The sequence below is a fragment of the Pristis pectinata genome, chromosome 17 (genome assembly GCF_009764475.1).
Source record: "Pristis pectinata isolate sPriPec2 chromosome 17, sPriPec2.1.pri, whole genome shotgun sequence".
Classification (NCBI taxonomy): Eukaryota; Metazoa; Chordata; class Chondrichthyes; order Rhinopristiformes; family Pristidae; genus Pristis; species Pristis pectinata.
The window spans coordinates 7,500,844-7,515,255 of record NC_067421.1 but is presented as its reverse complement, the minus strand read 5'-3'; the positions used below and the strand labels follow the sequence as shown (position 1 = coordinate 7,515,255).

Sequence of the window (14,412 nt, the reverse complement as noted above, 5' to 3'; positions counted from 1 at the left end):
GTACTTGGACTGCCTAATAGGACGTCTGTTTCCAGTACTCATGACTCATGCATCACTAAGACTGCAAGAAACATTCTCTATTTTGTAAATGCAAATTGTTGTTTAATTACAAATACATAAATAATACGTTGTTAGGGCAGATTAGTGTGCACCCAAATTGCAGATTACAAGGCTTTGGAGATGGTGACTACCACCCAAGGACAGCAGCACCATCACCTGCAGGTTCCCTTCCATTCACACACCACCCCGGTGGGGAAATACATCACTGGGTCCAAATTCTGGAAGTCAAACCATGCGTATTTAAAGCTAAAGATCAGGCCCTTCAGGGTTATAATCTTGGATTTATTACCTGAAGTGCATGCAAACTAGCACGGGGAGCAGCAGCTTGGGAAAGTGGTCATGTGGTTTAAGGTGTGAGGTAGAGCAGCACTGCCACCAGCTCTGGGGCAGAAGGGACTGCACCCCTGGGATGAGCATTACAACAACCTCAGCCCAAAGAGCACATGAGGTGGTCATTAACTGGTTTACTGCTGATTGGGTGCTTTAAGGGGACGGTATAGAGCCATACAACACAGAAATGGGCCCTTCGGCCCAACTGGTCCATGCCGACCAAGATGCCCATCTAAGCTCGTCCCACTTGTCCACATCCCTCTAAACCGCTCCTGTCCAAGTACCTTTTAAATGCTGTTAATGTACCTGTCTCAACCACTTCCTCTGCCAGCTCATTCCATATACTGACCACCCTCTGGGTGAAAAAGTTGCCCCTCAGGTTCCTCTTAAATCTCTCCCCTCTCACCTTAATCCTATGCCCTCTACTTCTTGATTCCCCAACCCCAGGGGAAAAAAACTCTGCACATTGACTCTATTTATGCCCCTCATGACTTTAAACACCTCGATAAGATCATCCCTCATTCTCCTACGCTCCAATGAAAGAAGTCCCAACCTGCTCAACGTCTCTCCACAACTCAGTCCCTCGAGCCCCAGCAATATCCTCGTAAATCTCCTCTGCATTCCTTCCAGGTTAGTGGCACATTTCCTATACCAGGGAGACTAAAACTGAACACAATATTCCAAATGCAGCCTCACCAACAACTTGTACAACTGGAACATTAAATCCCAACTTCTGTACTCAACGCCCTGACTGGTGAAGGCCAGCGTGCCAAAAGCCGCCTTCACCACCCTGCCTGTGTGCAACACCACTTTCAGGGAACCATGCACTCGTACTCCTAGGTCTCTCTGTTCTACAACACTCCCCAGGGCCCTACTGTTCACTGTGAAAGTCCTACCCTCGTTTGTCTTCCCAAAATGCAACATCTCACACTTACCAGAATTAAACTCCATTTCCCATTCCTCAGTCCACTTACCCAGCTGATCAAGATCCCTCTGTACATCCTGATAATCATCCTTGCTGTCAACACCACCACCTATTTTAGTGTCATCCATAAACTTACTAACCATGCCTTGTAAATTCTCATCTAAATCATTGATACCGATGGCAAATAGCAATGGGCCCAGCACCAACCCCTGGGAAACACCACTAGTCACGGGCCTCCAGTCGAGAAAACAAACTTCCACAATCACACTCTGCTTCATCCCATGAAGTCAATTCTGTATCCAATTAGCCGGCTCTCCCCGAATCCCACACGATCTAACCTTCCATAGCAGCCTACCATGTGGAACCTATCAAAGCCCTTACTGAAGTCCATACAGACCACGTCTACAGCCCTGCCCTCATGGACCTTCTTGGTTACTTCTTCAAAAAAGTCAATCAAATTCGTGAGACGTGATCTCCCCAGCACAAAGCTGTGCTGACTAACCCTAATCAACCCATCTTTCCAAATGCTCGTATACCTTATCTCTCAGAATCCCCTCTCGTAACTTACCTACCACAGATGTTAGGCTCACTGGTCTATAGTTCCCAGGTTTTTCTTTGCAGCCCTTCTTAAATAAAAGCACAACATTAGCCACCCTCCAGTCTTCCAGCACTTCACCGTCACTAACAATGATGCATACATCTCAAACAGGGCTCCCACAATTCCTTCTCTAGCTTCCCACAGTGTTCTTGGACATACCCGATCAGGCCCTGGAGATTTATCAACCTTCATACATTTTAAGATATCCAGTACCTCCTGTAATGCAGACTAGACCCAAGACATCCCCTTTAACTATCTCAAGGTCTTCACATCCTTCTCCATGATAAAAAACAGAGGAGAAATATTTGTTGGGGTCCCTGCCCATCTCCTGCTGTTCCACACAAAGATGTCCACTTTGGTCTTTGAGGGGCCCTATTCTTTCTCTAGTTACTCTTTTTTCCCTTAATATACTTACAAAATCATTTTGGATTCTCCTTACTGCCGAAGCTATCTCACGCCCCCTTTTTGCCCCACTGATTTCCTTCTTGAGTACACTCCTATATTCCCTATACCCCTCCAGGGATTCACTTGATCCCAGCTGCCTGCACCCAACCCATGCCTCTTCCTTTTTCCTGACCAGAGCCTCAATACCCCTAACAGGAATGTGCAGATCTTGAACTCACTTTTAAAAGTCTCCCACTTGCCAGATGTCCCTTTGCCTGCAAACAACCTACTCCAATCAACTTTTGCAAGTTCCTGTCTAATACTGTCAAAATTTGCCTTGCCCCAATATAGAACTTTGACCTGTGGACCAGATTTTTCCCTCTCCATAACTAACTTAACACTAATAGGACTATGGTCACTGGTCCCAAAGTGCTCCCTCACATCTCAGTCACTTGAGCTGCACTATTTCCCAAGAGTATGTCAAGCTCTGCCCTCTCCCTAGTAGGGCCCTCTATGTATTGCCTGAGGAAGCTGTCCTGAACACACTTAACGAATTCCACCCCATCGAAGCCCTTCGCGTTATGGCAGTTCCTGTCGACATCAGGAAAGTTAAAAACCCCTACTACTGTTCTATGTTCTAATCTTGCTGCCTTTGCCCTTTTGTCACATCCTTCCATCCTATTACAGACCTGTTTTTCTTTCCTTCTCTCCCTCTTCTCTCTGCACCTTAAAAGTTGTTTCATTTACTGACTTTCCCCCCAGTTACGATAAAAGGAGATTGACTTGAACTGTTCAATCTACTTCTCTCTCCCCACAGATGCTGCCTGTCCTGCTGCATATTTCCAGCAGCTTTGTTCTTAGTTCTACTTGTACATAGTCAACCACACCACCAAAAACAGACTTCCCTCTCTTGCTGATAAGGCACAATGTAAATGGGGGCGGCGCGGTAGTGTAGCGGTTAGCGCGACTCTATTACAGTGCCAGCGGTCGGGGTTCGATTCCCGTCGCTGTCTGTAAGGAGTTTGTACATTCTCCCGTGTCTGCGTGGGTTTCCTCCGGGTGCTCCGGTTTCCTCCCACATTGCAAAGACATACAGGTAGGTTAATTTGGGTTTAAATGGGCGGCGCGGACTCGTTGGGCCAGAAGGGCCCGTTACCACGCTGTAAATAAAATTTTTTAAAAATATAGAAAATGCTCGCTGTGTAATATTTTAAATCCTCAAGCTATGCCCCTTCAAACAAGTCATTTCAGAGGATTTTTCCTCCCCCGCACAGTTCCTATCTTTGCAAACCAAATCTCCTAAACTTAACAGCAGCTGTGCACAGTGACTGCATTGAGATAACCCAGGAACCAGGGAGGGCTCCCTCCCTTTTACAGTTCAAACCCAGCTCAGACGTCATAATGTCCTTCATTGATTCTTGTTATCACATTCCAAAGACATACAGGTTAGGAAGTTGTGGGTCTGCTATGTTGGCGCCGGAAGCGTGGCAACACTTGCGGGCTGCCCACAGAACACTCTAGGCAAAAAGATGCATATGTGACTAATAAAGATATCTTATCTTATCAGGAGATGGTTGTTAGCACATTAGATGACATCTTACACTCAGTTTTAATACTGACAGTTCACATTATCCCAATATGAACACAGACGCTGTTCACAAACTAAATCCCACTGTTACAACTATGTGAAGTAATTCAAGCTGTTACCTTTCTGCAGATCTTCTTTCAATGACTTCACCTGCAGAAGTAGAGGGCTGCAAAGAGAGTTAATAAAAGTATTGAGCAACAAGCAGACGAGGAGCAAAAAGGGAGTTGAATGAGGGCTCTCCCTAACTTGTGATATTGTGGAAATTGTAGATTCAGTTTCTTTTAACCTCCCCCCCCCCCCCCCCACACACCCCCCAAAAAAACGGTTCCCTGCCTCACCCTCCCGTGGCTGTCTGCTCAATCCAAGGTCACCTGTTCCTGCAGCAGACCCCAAAAACCAAATCAATCCCAACCCCCTAGTGGATGATTGCAACAGACTACAGTGCACCAGGGATGCATACTTTGCAAATTACTTCAATTAATAAAAGTAGGTACAACTTTTCTCCAAGTTTGTCTGTGTCATCGGTAATTCAGGCAATTATTGGAAATTTGTCCTGCAGTCTGAGGGCCAAGTTAAAGGAATTGAATTTGTTCTTTGCCTTTCATGATTTTAGGTCATCTCAATGTTTCTCAGGCAAATATGTGCTTATGAAGTGTAGCTTCTGTTGTAAGGCAGCAAACACAGCAGCTGAGTTGCACACAGCAAGCTCCGACAAAGAAAATGACTCCATAAGCTCCTTCTGGTGATGTTGGCTGAAGGACAAATGTTCACCAGGAGATGACATCAAGGAGCGATGACCCAGCTGCTCTCTCAGAGACAAGCTCTGCTGAGAGAGATTTAGGAGATTTAAATGCAGCCTGACTCCCCTTACAATGGGATTATGAAATCTCCCACTTCAACGACTTTAACAAATGACCCTTGCTGGCATTTTGGAGCAGATTTAAAATTTAAGTTTGTTCCTTGTGGTGAAAAATGGAGCTCGGGCCTTCACCATGAGGGGTGGAAATTAAATCCTAGCTCATTGCTCCTCTGTCACACTGGCAGCATTTTAATACATTCCCACTCAGTGACAAGTTCTCCACCACTTGCTTAAAAAGTTTAAAAATCAGAAAAAAAGGATCATTCAAATAGTTACAAATTTTCCCCACAGTTCATTGACTGGGACGGTCCAGTCCGTGGGTAGAGTGGTTAATTTACCAGTCTAGTTATCTAGAGACTGGAACTAACGATACAGAGATTCAACTTCGCTCCCACCATGGCAGCTGTGGAAATTAAATTTAGTAAGTAATTTGGTAAAAAAAAAACACCAACTAGCCTTAGTAATGATGACCATGAAAGGTACCAGATTATCAGGGGAGGAAATCTGCCATCCTTACCCAAGTTAACTAACATGTGAGTCCAGACCGGTTCTATGTGGTTGACTTTTAAACACCATTAACCAGCCGTTCAGTTGTACCATCAGCACCATGTTCAAACAGAGAAGGAATAAAAGTGGGAGACAGAAGAGACTGCAGATGCTGGGATTCTAGCAAAAAAATAAACTGTTGTATGAACGCTGGGTTAGGCAGCACCTGTGGAGCTGGGAAGCAATAGAGGGATCCAGGCAAGGAGGGGTTGATGGTCAGATGGAGCCAGGAAGAGGGTGTGGTGGGGGGCAGGAGAGGTGGAGGTAGTAACAGAGGATGAGAGGTGCTAGGCAGGGGCAGCAAAGTGCTGCAGATTATGGAATCTAATAAGAGAAGAAGGTGATGAGGAACCAAGTGTGTGGGCGACTGGGCATCCACGAGGTGTTGTGGACGCAGAAATGTACACCATCGCAATCTGTAACCTCATGGCCCAGCGCATTTCTCACTCTACCATTACTAACAAGCCAATTCTTGTGATTGCATAGACCCTTTGATTTTAGCAACTAGTGACAAAAATAATACACCAACAAAACACTGAAGTTCCCGAGGAGCACACGCTCTGCATTTTATGAGACATTGATTACGGATGTGGTTGTTGGAGGAGGCCGATCATCCCAGCCCCGAGAAATCACGGCACAAGTTCCTCAGGACAGTATCCTAGGCCTGACTATCTTCAGCCGCTTCATCGACAACCTTCCTTCCACAAGGAGTTGAGAAGTGGGGATGTTAGTTGATGACTGCACATTGTGCAGTTCCATTCACAACTCCTCAACAAACGAAGTAGTTCATGCCTGCACGTACAAAGATCTGGACAACATTCAGGCATGGGCTGATAAATGGCAAATAACACTTGTGCCGCAAAAGTGCCCAACAATGGGACTAGCGGAATAAAGTTTCGGCACAGACTAAAAGGGCCGAATGGCCTGTTTTCTGTGCTATAGTGTTCTATGGTTCAATAACCATTTTGATCTCCAACTGGAGCGAATGTGATTATCTATCTTTGATATTCAATGCGTTGCCATTGCCAAGGCTCTCGCCATCAACATCCCATCATTGATTAGAAGCTCCACAGGACCACCTACAAGGCACAAGTCGGGAGCGTGATGGAATACTCGCCACTTGTCTGGGTGCGTGCAACCCCAACAATGCTCACAAAGCTCAACACTATCCTGGAGAAAGCAGTCCACTTGATTGGCTTGCCGTACACCATCCCTAAACATTCATTCTCTCTGCCACTAATGCACGGCAGCTGCAGTGCATCCCATCTACTAAATGCACCGCAGCTGGTCAGCCAGGCCACGCCCACAGCATCCCCTGAAGCTGCAATTTCTACCACCAAGGGATGCAGGCACATTAAAACACCACCACCTGCAGACTCCCTTCCAACTCTCACACCATCCTGAGTTGGAAATATTGGTATTGGTTTATTATTGTCACTTGTACCGAGGTACAATGAAAAACTTGTCTTGCATACCGATTGTACAGATGAAATTACACAGTGCAGTTACATTGAGTTAGTACAGAGTGCATTGAGGTAGTACAGGTAAAATAAATAACAGTACAGAGTAAAGTGTCACAGCTACAGAGAAAGTGCAGTGCAATAAGGTGCAAGGTCACAACAAGGTAGATCATAAGGTCATGGTCCATCTTATCGTATAAGGGAACCATTCAATAGTCTTATCACAGTGGGGTAGAAGCTGTCCTTAAGTCTGGTGGTACGTGCCCTCAGGCTCTTGTATCTTCTACCTGATGGATGAGGAGAGAATGACCTGGGTGGGTGGGGTCTCTGATTATCTCCCATGAAAATATCTCTCGTTCCCTCATCATTGCCGAGTCCAAATCCTGGGACTCCTTACTCAACAGCACTGTGGGAGCACATTCACCAATGGTTCAAGAGGCAGTTCACCACCACAGGTAATTGGGGAGGCCAATAAATGCTGGCCTTGCCAGTGATACCCGGATCCCAAAAAACTACTTAAGCCATTTAACAGACATCAATTCTTTAAAATGGTACCAACCTGTACTCATCATTGATGTGTGCAATCTCCACAATATCACCCAGCTTCACCTGAGGGAAGACTTTGGGGTTCACCATCAGTTCATAGTCTAAAGGAAACCAGAAGACAACATGAAACAAACATTCTGTCCAGTTCATCACACTCTTTCCATACAGTGCAAACAATCAGCTCATAGATTCCATTTTTATATTTGTAGGGAAAGAGCTCTGTAAATATCTTCTGACACCAACCCTGCCCAAGAACTACAACAACCCTGTGGTAGCTTTTCTCAACTGCCAAAAGATTAGCAAAATGGCTTTTGATTGCAGTTCAGTGTGATGTTATACAACTCTCAAACTGTGTCCTATTTTCACTCAGCTCCCAGAATGCAAAAAGAGATGAAAAAAATCAAGATCTGCCACTCACTCATCATCTCAGGGGGTAAGAAACAGATAAAGCTGAATGGTGAGGGTCTCCGTGGTAAAACATTCTTGTGGTATTCAGAGAAATACCTAAAGAACAGACCTCTGATGGATGGGTGTCAGTTGTGGCCATGGAGCTATTGCCCAGTGAGAAACCACAGATTCTAAAGCAAGTGGAGGCTAGGAGGGGCAATGAATTCACTGCCAGTTTAAAATGTGCAGGCCAGCAACTGCATTCACACTGTCCTTGGGATTCTATGTCCTGCAAATTTTAGATAATATATTTGATATAATAGAAAGAAAGGCCCAAAGTACTTTAGGGGCACTTAATTTAAGTGGAGCGCAACTTGGTCAAAGAAATAAAGCTGAAGCAATACAGGGAGCAGTGCAGGTGGCTGGTGGTGCTGCCATCAATGCCCAGGTGGATGGTGGCTCTGCCTAGCAGGGTCCACAGAGCCACCTGGCAGGATTGGTGGCACCATCAGGGCAGCCTGGCAGGATTGCTGACAATACACAGGGGGCCGCCCAGTGGGGTCCAAAAGCAAAGCAGAGGTACTGGGGAGGGCTGAACACACCAGTCTCTGGCCCAAGACTGTATCCCTCACCCTCTGCCCGCACTCCACTCGCCTCTCTAACCCCCACCCCCCTCAGTGCCATATCCTTCTCTCATTCTCTCCCCTCCCCACCTGGTCAGCCCCTCACTCCCCTGCCAGCCCCCTGTGTGCCCACCCCACCCCCTCCCCCCTCAGTGCCATGTCATTCTCTCCCCTCCCCCCTGGTCGGTCCCTCCTGCCCACCCCTCACTCCCCTGCCAGCCCCGTGTGCCCACCCCACCCCCTCCCCTCCCCCCTCAGTGCCATGTCATTCTCTCCCCTCCGCGCCCCCCCCGGTCAGCCCCTCCTGCCCCCCCTCACTCCCCCACCAGCCCCCTGTTTGCCCACCCCACCCCCTACTCCCCTCAGTGCCATGTCATCCTCTCCCCTCCCTACCTGGTCAGCCCCTCCTGCCCCCCTCACTCCCCCGCCAGCCCCCTGTGTGCCCACCCCCTCCCCCCTTACCCCTGTGTGCCCACCCCTCCCCTCCCCCTTACCCCCCATGTGCCCACCCCTCCCCTCCCCCCCTTACCCATGTGCCCACCCCCTCCCCCACCCCCGTGCCCACCCCACCCCCTCCCCCTTACCCCCGTGTGCCCACCCCCCCGTGCCCACCCCTCCCCCTCACCCCCGTGTGCCCACCCCTCCCCTCCCCCCCGTGCCCACCCCACCCCCGTGTGCCCACCCCACCCCCTCCCCCCTTACCCCTCGTGTGCCCACCCCTCCCCCCCGTGCCCACCCCCTCCCCTCCCCTCCCCCCCGTGCCCACCCCCTCCCCTCCCCTCCCCCCTTACCCCCGTGTGCCCACCCCACCCCCCCGTGCCCACCCCCGTGTGCCCACCCCTCCCCCTCCCCCCGTGCCCACCCCACCCCCTCCCCTCCCCCCTTACCCCCGTGTGCCCACCCCTCCCCCCCTCCCCCGTGCCCACCCCACCCCTCCCCACCCCCGTGTGCCCACCCCACCCCCTCCCCCCTTACCCCCCGTGTGCCCACCCCGCCCCCTCCCCCTTACCCCCCGTGTGCCCACCCCCCAGCCCGGTGAGGTGAGGTGAGGTGAGGTGAGGTGAGGGGGGTTGGGGGTCAATCTCTTTGCTCGCCTAGCGAGCCCACCCCCTCCGTCCTCACCGCTGCCGCCGAAGCCCTTCTTGTGGATCCACAGCTTGTAAACCCTGTTGGTTCGCATCGCTGACACCCGGCACCGCGGCCGGCGTCACTCCGGAGATGTGTCCGGCGGGGGGGGGGGGGGGGGGGGGGGGGGGGGGGGGGGAGACGCCAGCGGTGCAACAGCCAACAGGGTCCGCGGAGAAAAGTTCCGGCGGCCCCCTCACGTGACCCGGAGCCGGTCCTGCTGCTGGGAGGGGAGGGGAGGGGAGGGGAGGGAGATGTCGAGCTGACAGGAGGAGCCTTTGCACCGTAGGTCGGATTTCCCACAGCCCCTGACGATGGGAGAGTTATCACTGGTGCATTGCGTGGAGGAACCAGTCTGCAGCAGCTTCCCAAGCCCCAGGGCGATGGATGAGGCCGCAGCCCACAGCAGCCTGAATGTCCCTGCAAGTCTCTCCCCAGCCTGGCCCAGGCCGCTTCACTGCTGTGTTATTATGTGGTTATAACAAGGAACTACAGTTCCCAGTAGGCGATGTAAGGGGTCACATGGGGGAACAGGGAGTGGCTGTTAAAAAGAAAGGGAAAGCAAGCCGGTCTGGTGTTGGTTAGTGAAATGTTCAGATATTAAACCCAGGTGAAGTTTGTCTCTTGATGAAGAAGAAACCTAACAACTGCTGGTCGACATTAACCGCTTGTGTTGATCACTGTAGCCCAACGAAAGCATCGACTGTAACCCCAGGCAGAATGCAGGGGTGCCAGTGGGCAGGATTACCGACACTGAACCATAAAGTGGGTATTAGCATGTTTGACCAAAAGCTTGGTCAAGGAGGTAGGTTTTATGGAGTGACTTCGAGGAGGAAAGAAGGGTAAAAGGAACTTCTGACCTTAGGATCTCAGCAGGAGGAGGACAACCTCTGGGCTGCAACTGCCCGGTGGAACGTGCGGGTTGACGAATGTGAGACACAGGTCGGTTGGTAGATCGGACAGGCAAGTGGCATGTGAAAGTGAACTGCAAAGTGGTATTTTTGATAGAGGGAACAACCAGAGACAAGATAGGCAATGCAGGGTTGAGTCTTGATGCAGGGTTTTGAATTGAAATGTTGAATTGAAATGTCCTTCCACAGAGGACCCGCTGAGTTCCTCCAGCAGATTGTTTGTTGCATAAGGTGGACCAAATTCCACTGCTCTAAGAGTACAGAGATTCAGACGTACTTGCTGGTTTTGTCTGCAGGTCTCTGAAAGTGACAGCTCATTTTACAGGAATGTTTAGTAAAGTGTATGAGATCCTGAATGTCATAAATAAAGCACAGAGTATAACAGGGAGGTTATATTGAAATGTTGTAAAACTTGAAGTTTGCTGCAAAAGAAGTACTGCAAACAATTTTGATCAGGGTACCTTTTAGTTCTGAGGAGAGACAAGAGAGGTTGTGAATGCTGTTTTGTGGGTCAATTTTTTTAGGATGTTTTTCCCTGGAGCGGAAGAGGTTAAGAAGGAACATGACTGAGGTACATAAAATCATGAGGGGTACAGACTACAGGAATTTTTTTCCCTTATCAGAGGTGAATAAAACTAGAGGACATAGATTTAGCTTATCTTGGAACAAAGAAATTAAGAGATGATTCGCTGGTAATGTACAGGGTCATGATGGATTTTCATGAGCAACTAAAGAGAAACTATTTCAATTACCTGGTATGTTGAGCAGAGGTCACAGATTGACAGAGTTGTGGAAAAGATAGATGGGAAGTAAGAAAAACTGTTGCAATGAGCAGTTGCGGCTTCCAAGCCTGGCTGTAATAACGATGCAATCAGTTGATTGAGACATTCAATTGGTAATTGGACATCCACCACGTAGCAGTCAGGATGGCTGAGTGGTCTAAAACGCAGACCGAAGAGCTTGTAATCCTTACCATCATCAATGATCTGTGCCCTCTGATCCATTTGTAAGAGCATTGGATTGAATGTCACTTCTGCCGTTATTGCTTTTTCCACACCTGTCTTGCCAGATTAGGAAACTGACACATTTTGCTTTATATTGTACATGTGGCTCTTTCATGTACATTGACTGCACAGACTTCTGCATACGAAATGAAAACCATCCTCCTCACAAAACTCGCCTCGTCCTAACTCTGTCCTCCAAGATAAAGCTGCTCGTGTCACCAGTGTGGATAAGTGAGTAATGTCTGAAGTGGAATTTGACCACATGCCCCTGCTAAGGGAACAGAAGATGATAACTATTGACAATGGCAAGGACTACCAGTCTTTGAGGTGCCTTAGCAGGGGCAGAAGGTCAAATTCCACTTCTGACATTACTCACTTATCCACACTGGTGTCACCAGCAGCTTCATCATGGAGGACACTATCCTGACAGTGGAGGGAAGCCAATGAGGACATTCCATAAGGAAACCCCAAATCTACTATTCTGGCTCAGGGTTGCGACTCCTAACTGCCAGTTGCTACAGACAGTTCTCACTTGCTCCTCTGTCTTTTCTCCATCCCTTGAGAAATCTGGACTCTTTATTTACCGATCTAAGTCTATCACAATCCCGTGCGCCTCCAGCAATTCACTTCTCCACTTGTTTGCCCCAAAGTGAACAATTCCAGCCTTTTCACTTGCAACATGTAACTGAAATCCCGCATCCCTGGAACCCTACTTGTAAAACTTTTCTTCATTCCCTCTCCTGGAACTTTATATCCCAACACAAGTGCCCTGACCAAAATTCTTCGCAATATCTCTGCTGCGGCCTTCGTCAACTTGAATAAATGTTCAGTCAAACCTGCCTGCTGTTGGACTCTTGTGCTTTATTTATGAAGTCCAGAAACTCGTCTACTTTACGAGGCGTTCTTTTAACATGCCACGTTTAATTCTGTATAGATAGAACCATCCGGTCCCTCAGTTAAGATGGGACAAGTTTTGCAAATCACAGAGTTCATGCAGCCCAGAAACAAGCCCTTCATCCAATCACATCTATACCTGACCGGTGAGTACCCACATACACTGAACCCATTTCCAGCACCAGCTCCATACCCTTCTTTGCCTGACAATTGAGATGCTCATCTGGGCACTTGGTAATTTTCAAGGAATCTTTGCCCCCTTTTAGGGCAAGTGTGCTCAAGATTCCAACCAGCATCTGAGTGAAAAAGATCTTACTCGTATCTCTTCGAAACCTCCTCCCCCTTAAACTAAACCCATACTCCCTTGGTTTTTATCCAGCTCTGCTCTGAGGAAAATTTTTCTACTTTCTAACCTATCTCAGCCCCTCATAAATTTGAATATTTCTATTAGATTATGTTATATTCATTACGTCATTATGTTATATATTATATTCAGTCTCCACCACACTGAGAAAAACAAACCCAGCCCGTCCAGTCTCTCCACCCAATCTCACTGCTCGATCCCCGGCAACGTCCTGGTTATTACTTTTGCCCCCATGTCCTTTACAGTCAAGTCTTTCCCATCTAGTGGCAGGCAATCAGAACTGTCCACGATGTTCTAAATCTCCCCGCTCTTGTATCTCTGCTGGGCCAATGAAGGCAAGTATTCGCATGCCTTTTTAGCCACTTTGTCTACTTGTACTGTCAATTCCAGGGATTCCTGAATTGTACACCGAGGTTCCTCCATTCCCACATTACTCCCTGGAGCCTTTCCATTCCTTGCCTACATCCCTGCCTTATTCGTCCTCCCAAAATGTACCACCTCACATTTATCATAATTAAATTCCATCTGTCGTTGCTATGCCCACCTTACCACCAACTCAATACTGTCCTGTAGACGCGGTTACTGCCCACACCCCACCCCCCCATCAACAACAACACCAATTTTTGTGTCATCTACAAACTTACAAATCATATCTCCTTATTCACATTAGAACCATGAGGATCCCAGCCCCGATTCCAAAGCACACTACTGGTTGCAGCCTTCCAATCACAAAACCAAGCTTATACCAATAACCATTACAAGCCCACGGACTTCCACAGAGGCCTTGGCTGCACCTCCTTCCACCATCGCCCTCTGCCTCCCCCATCTCTTCGGTATCCTCCCATTTATTGTGCATCCTCTCGCCCTGTTGCATCACCCAAAGTGCACTACCTCACACCACTCTGGATTAAGTTCCATTTGCCATTTCTTCTGCCCAACTAACCAGACCCTGTATATTTTCCTGCAACCTAAAGTGTTCCTCCTCACTTTCAAACATACAGCCAATTTTTTTTATCAGCTGCAAAATTTATTATGCCTCCCTCATTTAAGACTAAGTCATTTATATATTACACAAAGCAAGGGGGGGGCAAGTACTGAGCCATGTAGAGACCCTCTGGAAACAGCTGTCCAGTCACAAAAACACCTGTCAATGCTCATCTTCTGTTTTCTCCCACAAAACCAACCTCGAATCCAATTTGCCACTCTCCCTTGGATCACCTGGTCTTTAACGTGCCTGACCAGCCTACCATGTGGATATATCAAAAGCTTTGCAATTAGAACACAACAAAGACGCTACCCTCATCAATTCGCCATGTTACCTCCTCAAATAATTGAATCAGGTGAGTCAGTCACAACCTTCCCATAATAGATCCAAGCTAGCTGTTCCTAATTTAACTGCACCGATCTAAGTGAGGGTTTATACCATGCCTCAGAATTGATTCCAATAACTTGTCCATCATCCGTTAAATAGACACCCTTTAATCATTGAGTTTATCCCTATCCCTTGTGTTAAACAACAGTGCAACATAAACGGACCACCAATCACTGGCACCATTCTGGATCAAGGAGGAGGTAGGAGTGGCCTTGGAGTGGTTGAGGATTTATGAAGCTGGAAGCCCACTTCCATCTACGACACCTCTGACATCCTCCAGCACCGCTCCCTGGTCCCAACTGGCCCGTTCTCACCATGGCCGTACAATCCTCTGCACCCATTCCACACCGACATGGTCTGAGGGCCCTTCATCTGAGCAGACGCCCAACCAGCCCCTTCCTGGCCGAACGTGTTCTCACATTGAACGACTTCACCT

At 48.3% G+C, this 14,412-nt stretch overlaps 1 protein-coding gene across 6 annotated transcripts in view; it reads right to left on the bottom strand.

Moving 5' to 3' along the window:
• The window catches only part of depdc5 (DEP domain containing 5, GATOR1 subcomplex subunit), a 119,722-nt gene extending 110,183 nt beyond the window's left edge, over nt 1-9,539 (bottom strand). For all 6 annotated transcript variants that reach the window (XM_052032028.1, XM_052032033.1, XM_052032029.1 and 3 more), the window contains exons 1-3: nt 9,429-9,539; nt 7,310-7,397; nt 4,005-4,051 (exon numbers count right to left, since the gene is read on the bottom strand). In XM_052032028.1, the coding sequence (XP_051887988.1) occupies nt 4,005-4,051; nt 7,310-7,397; nt 9,429-9,486 (193 nt within the window). In that variant the 5' untranslated portion in view covers nt 9,487-9,539. The remainder of the gene's footprint in view (nt 1-4,004; nt 4,052-7,309; nt 7,398-9,428) is intronic.
• Nucleotides 9,540-14,412: the final 4,873 nt, after the last annotated feature.